General features: G+C 43.7%; 1 protein-coding gene across 1 annotated transcript; it reads right to left on the minus strand.

Moving 5' to 3' along the window:
* Positions 1 to 5,095: 5,095 nt before the first annotated feature.
* On the minus strand, positions 5,096 to 9,620 carry LOC131274183 (zinc finger and SCAN domain-containing protein 5B-like). The gene is made up of 3 exons (XM_058279183.1): positions 9,237 to 9,620; positions 7,258 to 7,464; positions 5,096 to 5,521 (listed from the first exon to the last, which is right to left on the minus strand). The coding sequence occupies exons 1-3, from the start codon at positions 9,618 to 9,620 to the stop codon at positions 5,096 to 5,098; spliced, it is 1,017 nt and encodes a 338-aa protein (XP_058135166.1).
* Positions 9,621 to 12,974: the final 3,354 nt, after the last annotated feature.

Consider the following 12,974-nt stretch of genomic DNA (forward strand, 5'->3'; position numbering starts at 1 on the left):
AGCAAGTCCTGGTGGTGCTGGGCAGCGGCTCCTGGGGAAAGGAGCTGCGCTTGAGCCTCTCTGCTCCAAACCCACCCTTCGGGGAAGGAGCTTCAGCCATTTGCCCCCCACCCCCCGGGGCCCGCTCTGCCATCACGCAGCCCGCAGGCCTCCTTCCAAGTGGACGCACCACCGCGCGTGGCCAGTGCGGGGTGCTGGAGGCGCTTCTGCTTCCGACCTGGCCAGCGCCCTTGGCGTCCCCTTGGCTGTCTGGGAAGAAGCAGAGGCTTCACCCTCTCCCAAGAGGACTGCACCCTCCCTGGGCGAAATAAAGACTCGGAATCATGTTATTTGATGTTGAGAGCTGACTTTAAAAAAAAAATGGCATGTACCTTGTTAGGTTTTTTTTTTTTTTTTTTTTCAGAAGTAGCAAAGAATTTTATTTAATTTCCTGTATTATATTCCACGCGTTTTCCTTATCTTCTACACAATATCTTAACAATTTTTCTGATTGTGATCCATGTTTAAATTCGTGCATGTTAAATTATAGCCCATATCCATTATTCCAACAGTCTTTTGTCACCACACCCTACTCAATTCATGAAGTATGCATTCATTTGTTCATTCCAATTTTCAGTCAATCTACTACTCTGTGGCTATTAAGGTATAAGTTTATTATATCAAATAGTTAGTTTTTAAATTATAGCCTGACCCCAGCTCAAGGCAGATTTTGAAACAGGTCACTAGTAGACGCAATAAAAACTGAAAATCTGCTACCCCTAAAAACACTTGTCTCCGAAGAAGCGTTATTAACGAGTTTTGCTGGCTTTGTTACATTCATTGAGCTCCTAAGTTAAGGACTTTAGGTGAAGTAAATCGTTAATCCTTTCAAGAACAGAGAAGGAGGGTGCTAACTTATGCCCATTCTGCAGATGCAGAAACACTGAGGCATTGAATCCGGTGTAATAACATTTTGAAATTATTTTTAAAAATATTTTTACAGCAGTTGCAGGTTTATGGAAAAATCATGCAGCAATTAGATTTCCCAGGTGTGTGTCACCCCAACGCACCCACGCAGTTTGGTTATAAGACTTTGAGGAAATTGTTTGCCAAAATAGCTGTGTCTGGGTGATAAAACTAAGATCCAAGAGCTCACACTGCTCAGTGACTTGAACCAGGACAACGACTATCTTTTGAGCCCCCTCCCCGCTCTTCCCTGTCAGCCCAGGCTGTCAGTAAGGTGATAGGGGCTGGTAGCTGGAGCGCTCTGCGTGGGGCCTGGAGGAAAGGCAGACAATGCAGGAACGCCTCCCTAAGTTCCATAAAAACGCCAAGCCAGCCTCTGTTTGATGTCCACAAGCCATTTATGGGTCAGCTTGGGAAGCCTGCCCTGCTGTCCCCAGAACGCTTCATTGTGTGGGGAATAAATCCCGTTAGTGAGTGTGGGATAAATTCTGTTAGTGAGTGTGGGTAAACCCTGTTAGTGAGTGTGGATAAACCCTGTTAGTGAGTGTGGGATAAACCCTGTTAGTGAGTGTGGGTAAACCCTGTTAGTGAGTGTGGGTAAACCCTCTTAGTGAGTGTGGGATAAAGCCTGTTAGTGAGTGTGGGTAAACCCTGTTAGTGAGTGTGATATAAACCCTGTTGGTGAGTGTGGGTAAACCCTGTTAGTGAGTGTGGGTAAACCCTGTTAGTGAGTGTGGGTAGACCCTGTTAGTGAGTGTGGGTAAACCCTGTTGGTGAGTGTGGATAAACCCTGTTGGTGAGTGTGGGTAAACCCTGTTAGTGAGTGTGGGTAAGCCCTGTTGGTGAGTGTGGGTAAGCCCTGTTAGTGAGTGTGGGTAAGCCCTGTTGGTGAGTGTGGGTAAGCCCTGTTAGTGAGTGTGTAATATAAATCCTGTTAGTGTGGGATAAACCCTGTTGGTGAGTGTGGATAAACCCTGTTGGTGAGTGTGGGTAAGCCCTGTTGGTGAGTGTGGGTAAACCCTGTTGGTGAGTGTGGGTAAACCCTGTTGGTGAGTGTGGGTAAGCCCTGTTAGTGAGTGTGGGTAAGCCCTGTTGGTGAGTGTGGGTAAACCCTGTTAGTGACTGTATGGCTTTCCCAGATTCCATTTGGGTGGGGGGCACGCTGCTTCTCCGAGATGCTCACCTGTGTCCCCTCCTCATCCCTGTGTATTCTTTAGAGTTCTCTTTTTCTCTATAGGTAGTCGATTGTGCTTTTTGATTCTTCATTTCAGAAGTGGTAAACTTTTTCCGCAAAGATCAGATATTAAATATTGTAGGTTTCGATGGCCATTTAATGATTTCTGTTGGGCAGTCATCTTTGCCATTTTTTTTCTTTACAACCGTGCCCCAGGCTGTCCTTTGTCAACCTCTGCTTGATTCAACTTTGCCTGTGCAAATTCCTGTGTTTTCTGCTTCCTCAAAGGACAGTTCTGATTATGCTTCTCAGTTCTGGGAAACTGGCTTACCTGTTCCTTATTGTAAATGTTTCACTTGTTCTATTGTAGATATTGCAATTGTTAGATGTTGCAATTCTAATAGCAAACAGCTGCTTGGTAGTTCCCAATAAATGTGATGTGGAAACTAGGGTCGGGTCTCTCAGTTCCAGAAGCTGCGAGTCTCCTGGTCCCATCTCTATCTCCTCCCTTGTGTCTTTCTCTCTGTCCCTTTATTTTGTAAAGTTCTGCCTTGCCTTTCCTTGGAGCCAATCTATTGTGAGCTGACTGCAGCATTTCTCCATCTCCTTTCTTCTTTGAAACATGGCAATCATTGGAGCCAAGCCTCCTTCCCAGGGTTGAGTAAGTGAGAAGATAGGAAAGGCCAGTACTGCTGAGCTAGTGCCCCTCTTCAGAAGTGAGTGGCCTGGAAGAAGCCCCCACCCAGCTGGCAGTGTAGGGCGTGGAGACCTGAAGAGCAGAGAGTACCTGGGGGACCATCAGAAGTGGCAGTCACTGTGCCAGGTCAGGTGGGGTAGAGGGGGCAGATCATGCTAAACACTTGGTGTTTTCACTCAGAGGAATGGGCATCCATCAAAAAAAGTTTAAGGGAAGTGGAAGTGGCTCAAGCAATTGGGTGCCCGCCTACCACATGGGAGGTCATGGGTTCGGTTCCTAGTGCCTCCTAAAGAAGACAAGACAGTGAGCTGGCATGATGGGGTGGCGTGGAGAGCTAATGCAACAAGATGATGTAAGAAGAGATACAAAGAGGAAACACAATGAGAAAGACAACAAAGCAGGGAGCAGATGCGATTCAAGTGATTGAGCACCTTTCTCCCACATGGGAGGTCCCAGGTTGGGTTCCCAGTGCCTCCTAAAGATGAGTAGATACAGACAGCACATAGCAACTAGACACAGAAAGCAGACAGTGAGCACAAACAATGAGGGGGGATAAATAAATAAATCTTTAAAGAAACAAAACTTTAAGGTATATGTAACGGCAGGCTTAGATTTACCGATTTTAAAGAGCAATATGAGGTGGCAGACTTGGCCCAGTGGTTAGGGCATCCGTCTACCACATGGGAGGTCCGCAGTTCAAACCCCGGGCCTCCTTGACCCGTGTGCAGCTGGCCCATGCACAGTGCTGATGCGCGCAAGCAGTGCCCTGCCACGCAGGGGTGTCCCCCGCGTAGGGGAGCCCCACGTGCAAGGAGTGCACCCTGTAAGGAGAGCCACCCAGCGCGAAAGAAAGTGCAGCCTGCCCAGGAATGGCACCGCACACACGGAGAGATGACACAAGATGATGCAACAAAAAGAAACAGATTCCTGTGCCACTGACAACAACAGAAGCGGACAAAAGAAGAAGACACAGCAAATAGACACAGAGAACAGACAACTGGGGTGGGGAGAGGGGGAGAGAAATAAATAAATAAATAAATCTTTAAAAAAGGAGAAAAGAGCAATATGACTTCCATGTGATAATGGATTAAAGGGTATTGTATAAGAGTGGGTGTGGGAACAATTAATATTCCATGCTGTCAGGGAGCAGGTGTAGCTCAGTGGTTGAGCACCTGCTTCCCATGTGTGAGGTCCTGGGTTAAAAAAAATAATTCCCCAAGATTCTATGCTGTTCAGAGTGGGAGACAGGATTAAGGGATTTGGGTGTACTTCCCAGATGTAAGAATCGACATGCTGGCTTGAGTAGGTAGGAGACTTTAAGATTTTGCTCAGTTGATTAAAACCCACATTTTGATTTGAAATTGTGGTCTGTGGGCTAGCAGCATCAGCAGCATCTGGGAGCTTGTCAGCAATGCAGAATCTCGGGTCCCACCCCAGACCTATGGGATCTGAATCTCCACGTTAATAGGATCTCAAGGTGAAATCTATGCACATGAAAGTTTGAGGACCACTGGGTCACACTAAATGAAGTCGAGGTGCTAGAAATTCCTTGTTATACTAGACACCAGCAGTTCTCAAACTTTGCTGCACATTAGGGTCATATGGGGAGTGTTTGAAATCCTGATTCCCAGGCCTCGGCTGAAACCAATCAAGTCAGAATCTCTGGAGTGGGAACTCTTGGAAGTGAGGAGGGTTAACTGTAAAAAGGTGGCCTTTGTGGTGATGGAGCAGGTCTGTATCCACTGCAGGGGTGGTTACACGAATCTACACACATAATAAAATTGCACAGAGCCACACACACACACCTGATTGCATGAAAAACTGGTGAACTCTAGTTAAGTACGATGTTACCTTTGGGGGAATCAGGGTGAAGGGCACAGGGGACCTCCCTGCAGTATCTTTGCCAACTTCCTGTGAATCTACAATTATTTCAAAATCTATAATTACATTTTATGATGAAATAAGGTGTAATGAGAGGATAAATAGCCGTAGTTAATTATGAAAGACTGAAAATTAATGAAGCTTACATTCATTGGAAGAAGAGCAGTATAAACCCAAACCTAGATGGAAGAAAATAATAGGAAATAATGAAACAGAACAAAATCCACTCAAGAGGTTTAGATAACAAATAATTATTCAAAGATCTCGGTAATTAATGCTGTGGAGGAGGAGCCCTGTAAGTACTTTGTTTGACACACATTATTTCCTCTTGATTACGTAGATGACAAACCACCACTAACTTTCTTTTTGGCACAGAAAACCGGGATGTGGTTATGGAATCATGAAGAAGTCGCTTTTGAATGTATTTTTAGGTGACGTTTAAAAGTTCCCAGCTGACGGAAGATTTCCCTGCACACGGGACACTTGTAAGGTTTGATCCCGGTGTGGATGCGTTGGTGAACATTGAGATTCCCCTTGTGGCTGAAGCATTTCCCACAGTCCTTACAGTGGAATGGTTTCTCCTTTGTGTGGATCCTCCTGTGACCCTGCAGGGTGGACTCATGGGTAAACTCCTTGTGACAGAGTTCACATCTGTACGGCTTCTCTCCTGTGTGGATTCGCTGGTGAACTCTGAGGTCTGAGGGCTGCATGAAGCCTTTCCCACAGGAATTGCACTTAAAGGGTCTTTCTCCTGTGTGTGCTCTCTGGTGGATGTCAAACTGAGACTTGTACTGGAATCTTTTCTCGCACACCTCACACTGATACTGGATTGGTCCAGTTGGTTCTTTACTTTGGCCATTAAGATGGCTGGTTGGTCCTGTAGTGCTTGGTGAATTAACTGATATTAAACCAATTTGTTTTAGGAATTCATTTTGGTCTGTACATGTAATCTCTTCTTGAGGCTGTCCTTGAGAAGTGGAGGTATTGTCTGGTTTTCTTCTCTTGAAAGATCTCAGAATCTTAGGAGAATATTCTTTGTGCCCACTCTGCATAGAAACTTCTGTCTCCAACACGGGGGTGGGAGATACATCAGCATTCACATTTTTAATATAAATTCCTTCTTTGGAATTTTTCTCATCCTTTGCCCCCACGGAATCTGCTGAAAGAAGGAATTCAACACATAACATTTAATAATAATATTTTCAATGATACCAAACTCATTTAAGCCAAAACATTGACGTGTGCCGAGATTTTCCCATCCACCTCACAGGCCTAAAAGACTCGATTGTAGGACACTCTGGAAAGGTAGAGATGGAGAACACTCAGCATTTGAGAGTCAGCTATCCCAGAGATAATGTAATGCTGGATGATATTCTGCTAAATAAAATGCCTTGCTAATGATTGCTATATATGTATATAAATTGATACAATGACTTAATTAAAGCTAGCATAAGAAAGCAATACACAGCCATATATTTAATTTATTAAACATCTGTTAATAATTGAGAGAATATGAAATATGCAAAGGATCATCTATAAACAGGGGCCCAACTGCCATATGATAATCCTTCATGATATACATACACATATTAATAAGCTCAACACACCACGGAACGCACCAACTTACCTGGCCCATGTCTGACCAGAGTCCCAACTGGATGCAATATAAATGCATATATCTATATATAGCTTAGTAAGTGTATACTGACAATTAGCATGAGAAATAAGAATAACACACCAGTCAAAAGAGGAAATCAATATTGAACAGAGTCAGAAAATGACAGAAAAATAAACCTTTGTCTCCACACTCACCAGGACGCTTCAGCAAAGGAGGTTCTTGGGTTTTAAGCATTGTTGCTGCATCGCTGTCTTCCATCAGGTTCTCTTCCAACTTCTGCTCAGGTTCCTCCAGCTCACCCTTCCCAGGAATGGTGTCTGGCAGGAGAATGCCATGTCCCTGAAAATGGACAACCAAATGTAATTACTGACATGTCTAGATTGGGGCATGGGAAGTCCTGTCCCATCTTTTCCCCATGCTAACCATCTCCATGTGATACAACTTTTCAAATAACAGTTTTGTGAATGTGTCCAGACTGCTCACATCTGATAAACATAATCACCTGATTTCCAAATCTGTCATTAATCTGTACCCACCACATCTCTACATCAGGTTCACATCTTTCCATTTTCACCTTTTTAATTGTCTAACTCTATTTCTCACAACCATCACTTCTTCTGGCCCCTGACACTGACAGGAAAATGGCTCTAGGTCAGGGTTTCTCAACTTCAGTACTACTGACATTTGGGGATCATCTTCTGTTGCAGAAGGCTGTTTTGTGCATTGTAGGACATTTAACAGTATTAATGTCAATAGAGTTCCCCAATTTGAGCCAAGCCCAACTGTCTCCAGGCATTGCTAAATGTGCCCTGTGGGACAAAATCACCCCAGTTGAGACCACTGCTCTAGTCCCGTCCTATGCTAAAGTTCTCATTACTGGAGCAGCTACACTCGTTCACTGCCTCCCCAGGCTCCCTAGAGATCAGGACAACACACACTCACCTGCCCTCTTGATATTTCACTGTTCTCTGGCAGTTCCCGCAGCTCTCCACAAACCTCCTGGCTGTTGTCCAGCTGTGTCCCACTCACAGGGGAGGGGGAATTCCCAGATAAGGCCCTCACATCATCCGCATCACTGGACTCAGATTCGGCCATTTGAACATCTGAATTTCGCAGAAGAAATTCCTGACCTTGCAATGAGACTATGGACTGTGAAAACAAACACAATCAGACACCCCATAAGAAGCTGGATGTAGCTTTCTCATACACCTGTATACAAGCTACCAAAACGCTCAAACTTGACTCTAAGTAGTTAAAGTTTGTCTTTCTTGGTACAGAATTAGCTCCATGGAAACAGCAGTTCTTTTCAAATTGGTTTCCTCTCTAATCTCCCGTAACTGCATAGAGCTTGAAATATTTGAGATGCTACTTAAGTCTGTAATTATTTGAATGACTCGGTCTCCAAACCCAAGAGAAAAATGTAGGCATATTTTGGGTAAATCTAAACTGGTTTGCTGATGGCATCTCATGTTGTGCTGGGACTTGAGGATCTTTCTGTGAGGAACACTTTTCTCTAGATTTGCCATTGGATTTGGCTGTACCAACCACTTACCTTCCCCCAGTGAAGACTTTTAGAGCCACTTCCAACTCACTCTACTGCCTCTTTCCCCACATCCAAACAGGCATGATATTTTACCAGTATTTTCCCTTGATGTTGGCCTCACATGTGCTAATAGTCTCTAGATTCTCTTTGTCCACCCATCTCCTAGAACAGTTTCCCATCTCCACACTACTGAAGTTCAGGGCTGCATGACTTTGTGGTGGGCTCTCCTGTGCATGGGAGGGTGTGCAGCAGCATCCTTGGCCCCCACCTGGCACATGGCAGGAGCAGCCCCCTCCCCAGACAAGACAACCTACTGTCCCCAGACATGAACCAGCGACCCTGGCAGGCTGGAGGGAGGGCAAAACCACCCTGCTACCAGTTAGAGAGCTGCTATCCTAATCAAGGTTAAGTTGATGACCTTTAAATTATTATGGAAATGTCTCTGACTTGAGTCTGGTCATGTCATCTACTCTGCCTGAATGCCTCCTCATTTTTCCTGTCTCCTCAGCAGATGAGCACTCCTCCAAATTTGTAATTCTACTGTATGCTTTTTTCTACTCAGCTCTAAAGGTGTGAGATGTGGCTTAATGAAAATCCAACACCTTGCTAAAGTGATGCTTCAAATGTTTTGCTCTTCCGCCTCACTCAGCTGAGTTTTAGCAATTCCTTTTGATCTCAGATTAACTATGGTTCTTAGTTCCCCAAAGCAATTTCCACTTTTGATGAAAGGCTGGCAACAAGACATAAATTTCCTTTATATCCATTCTGTCATTTGTAAACAAATTTACATGCATCTCCCATCATTTTCTCTCCTCCCGCTGTTTCCAAATATGAGGGTTTTTATGTCAGTTTTGGACCAAACGCAGGCTTTGATCCCACGTGCTCATTCTCTTCAACCTTCAGAAGATAGTAACACTGTCTACTGTATCTTTAACCATTGCACTTTGATTGGTTGTGCTGAGTTAATGCCACACCTTGAAAATTCTCAATAAATAGCTCTTGACCCATCTACTGGTGAAATGCATTATAGCTAATGACCCAAGGGCTACTTTGCCTAATACATGGCCTTAGAACAGGGTCTGCATTCTTGGCACATTAATGTTTGGGGCTGGATAATTCTTTGTTGTGGGGGCTATGCCAGGCATTGGGGGATGTTTAGCAGTATCCTTGGCTCCTTCCCACCAGAGGCCAGAAGCACCCCTCCTCCTGTCATTACAACCAAAAATGCCTCCAGACATTATCCCAGGGGGGTGTGGGAAAATCTCCCCAGTTGAGAACCACTGACCTAGAATAAACCCATATTCTTTCTAGTCCAAATCTACCTTGCAGCCTCCATCACAGCTATTTTTCCTACACAAATCATAAGACTCCTACTTACCCACATCTTGGGTGTCCTGTTATTTCTCAGCATATTCTCCAAGTCTTTGCAACTCTTTACACCACTCTCCTTGACTAAGACCTGGAGTTCCAGGGGCGTGCAGATCATGAACTGTTCCATCACCAGCTTATCCAGAATCTGCTCCTTGGTGTGGAGGTCTGGCCTCAGCCAGAAATGGCAGAGCTCAGAGAGTCTCCTGAGACACGTGATGGGGTCCAGCTCCTCCGGGCAGGCAAATCCTCTAAAGCTGACGTGCCAAGTCTCAGAGTCGCAGTCTTGCTCTTCAAGACCAGTTCCTTGGGATGATACAAACTGTGGTGGCTCTGACCCAGGGCTGTCATGGGATTTTCTTTTAGATGATGAAACTGTCAGGTCTGTAGCCATATTGAGTGGAAAACTTTCTTTCCAGTACAATTAAATACTTACAATCTCTTCCAAATGCTGATATCTAATTGAGACCTATCTAAAGAGGTCTGCCAGGAAGTAAAGGATGGATCAGATCAGTTTAACTTGTTACACCTCCTCCTGCCCACCCCTCTAATCCCTTAGCCCACAGAGATACCTCGCCCATTGATGTATTTGGTACAGTGGAAATTAATCCACACTGTTATTCTCCCAACGCCCACCTTTTACTACACGTACTGGTTTAAGTGTCTGAATGGCCCCTAGACCCTGAGCTATGAATGTGCAGAAGTAGGGTCAGCTTTCCCTTCTGTAAATTGGGGGTAATATTGCTCTCTATGGTAAATTAAACCTGATGATGTACGTGAAGCTCCTAAAATCTGTTTTAAGAAGAATGTCAGTTCTTACACCCATCCATCCAGTTAAGACACATAGCAAAGCCATGATGGTCATAATTATGCAGAAAAGCAAAGAAAAATATTTTCCACCTGAAAAGACCATATGACATAGCAATACTGGGAAATATTAAGATTTCTTCCCTCCCCCCATCCCCAGGATATTCATGTGCTCCACAAAAGGGAGGGCACAGAAAATACTGAAAGAATTAAGAGAATTAAACTCCTGAATGGATATTTGAAATCTCATCCCAGAAAACTGCACTTAAAATCCAATAATCTTTCAAATTTTCAGGAAACAGGAAATTAGGAGAAAGGTTTTAGGAGGTCCAAAACTTAGCTTTGAAAAGCAAGAGCCGATGAAAATCTCCAAACATCTATTTTATTCCACATACAGTGGATGAGAAAAATGCAACCCTGCTTTCCTTTTAGCCATGGGGAAGGGGTGAACCCAAAGGTCTGGAGAGAGGAGAAAGATTTGAGAAGGGAGGTCCTCGGCAAGTCAGTGGGGAAAGGGGAGAACTGCCGTCCTAGAAGAGGTGGGGGTTCAGAGATTCCTGTGTCTAGGTGGGAAAACACTTGCAAAGCATAGAGGTATGAGAAAAAGCATCTGGGAACTCAAAGTGGGTTCATGTCCCTGGAAATCTGGAAGAAGACAGTGATTAGGTAAGTGATTTTTAATCCGTTTGTGTTCCTTTCACATTAAGCGAACAGGAGAACTACAGGAAAAGGTAAAAGCAGCGCACGTTTCAGCACTCGATTCCAGGGAGATCCACCACACCAGTGAAGGCTGCAGGCCCCAGGCAGAGAGACAGGCTGAGAGTCTGACCCGCCCCAAAGGCTGATGATCTGTAATTAAAAGTTTGATTTTTTGCCCTATGGGTCATAAAAAGCCAGGGATGCTTTTTAGAAGCACCCAAAAAGGATCAAAAGGATCTTCTTTGGAAGATCCTCAGGGAAACCGAATGCCATACAGAATAACTCAAAGAGAACACATGAGCCTAAAATGTGTAATGGACAAATTGTTCATAGTTCAGATCATTAGGGGAATCTTGTTTCTCTTCAAGGTTGTTAAAATTTCATGTTTTAGCTCTAATTAGCTGGAAATTCTTGAGCAAATAACTGAGCTCTGCCAAGCCTCAACATCCTTCTCTATAAAATGGAGCCAATAAAACTTACTTCTTAAATTGTTTGAGGATAAAATAAGAGGAGGCTGATAATATGCCTCGCACTTTGTTATTGGTTAATACGTTTCAGTGATTTTTGTTTAAAGCAGTAGTTCACAACCAACGGACAATTGTGTCCCCCAGGGAAACCTGGTTTAAAGTAAAAACCACATCATGAGTGCTAACGTTACGTCCATTTTACACGTGGGATCCTTGGAGGACGAGGGTGGTCCGTTGCTTCCACGGGTCTCAGAGCTAACGCTGGTGAATTGAAGCCCACATCCACCCTAGTTACCAAGCCCCCTTAGACGCCTCCACCCTTGACTCACCTCCGTCCAGCCTTGCTTTCAATGTCCCAGCACCTGGGACCTGCTCTCAGGTCTGCTCTGAGCAGCAATGCCTCTCTTTATATAGCGCTGGAGAAACTGCCAGCCCCAGGTCCTGTGACCTCATCAGCCCATGATTAGTTCAAATGGAACCTGTTTTGGAAGATCAGTGATGATTGGATTTCCCATTGAAACTCCCTGAAGAGAAAATTAAATCATTAAAAATGACTACTTTGGACACAGTATTGGTTTTCCCTGTCTGATGCCTTATTTAGCATAAGTCTGAAATGTTTGAAGGAGACAGATTTTCAAGTTTAAAAGTTTAGGTCACTGACGTTCTTATGAAAACAATAGAAACCAATAAAGAATATAGAAACCCTCTGCAACCCACTCCAGAGGTTTTACAAAACACTGAGGTTCCTTACAAGTTCTGAAAAATCTTAATGATGGGTCTGAACTTTATTGTATGGATCCTTGAATCAATATTGAATTTAAAGTTAACTGTTTGGTAAAATTAGATGATAATTTTAGAAGGTCAAAATCAATCAAATTACACCCAAGTCCATTTGAATAGTGACATATGTGTTTTAAAATTCAAGGTAAGTTTTTTTTTGTCTAACATGTAAGATGAATTGAAGAGCTGCTGGTTTTAGAATGATTCTGGTTTAAACTCATACTTTCACATTAGTTAAATCGGGAATCTTAAGCAAGCCACTTGGCCCTATAAACCTCAAATGCCTTGTGAGTAGAATGGGGAAATCATTACCTAACTTCTGTGCTGTTTTGAAGATTAAACAAGACTATACCTTATTTAATAACATTAAAGTGCTGCGCACAAGATTGTTTCTTAAAAAGTTGGGGTAATTATTTTCTGATGATTTTCTCTAAAACTCAGATTATTGCAAAGTGGCAGAGTTAACAGTGAGGCACAGAATTAACTGGAATCTCCCTAAAATCCACCATCTACCACCAAACCCCCAGAAACCCTTCCCTCTTGAAATTCATGTCTTTCTTGTTTCCAGCCTTCATTACTTTGGTGTTAGATCTGCTCTAAATTTTCACTGACTCTAAAAATGTCTAACTTACATAAGTCTAAGAGGCTCTGAGCTCCACCCTTCTTTTAGGCACATACATCATTGCTAATTCTTTTTTTTTTTTTATGGTGGCACTGGGGCACTCAAACCTCTGAGCTACACTTGCTCCCCTGATTTCCACTCTTGTGTCTCAACATGACCCATTCACACACTCTGTGCCTAAAGGTTAAATTTGGAAGGCACCCAAGTGTTTGACCTTAGCATTATTTTAATTATATCACTGGAGCCCCACCCAGACAAAATGCCTTCTTTAAATGCCTTGATAGCAAGCGTATCCCTGGAGTTACTGATCTGTTTGTTTTTTTCCCACCCAGGACCCCTATGGGGATTTTTCTCTGGTTAAATGGGGCAAGCA

Source organism: Dasypus novemcinctus, chromosome 18 (genome assembly GCF_030445035.2).
Source record: "Dasypus novemcinctus isolate mDasNov1 chromosome 18, mDasNov1.1.hap2, whole genome shotgun sequence".
In the NCBI taxonomy this organism is placed as follows: Eukaryota; Metazoa; Chordata; class Mammalia; order Cingulata; family Dasypodidae; genus Dasypus; species Dasypus novemcinctus.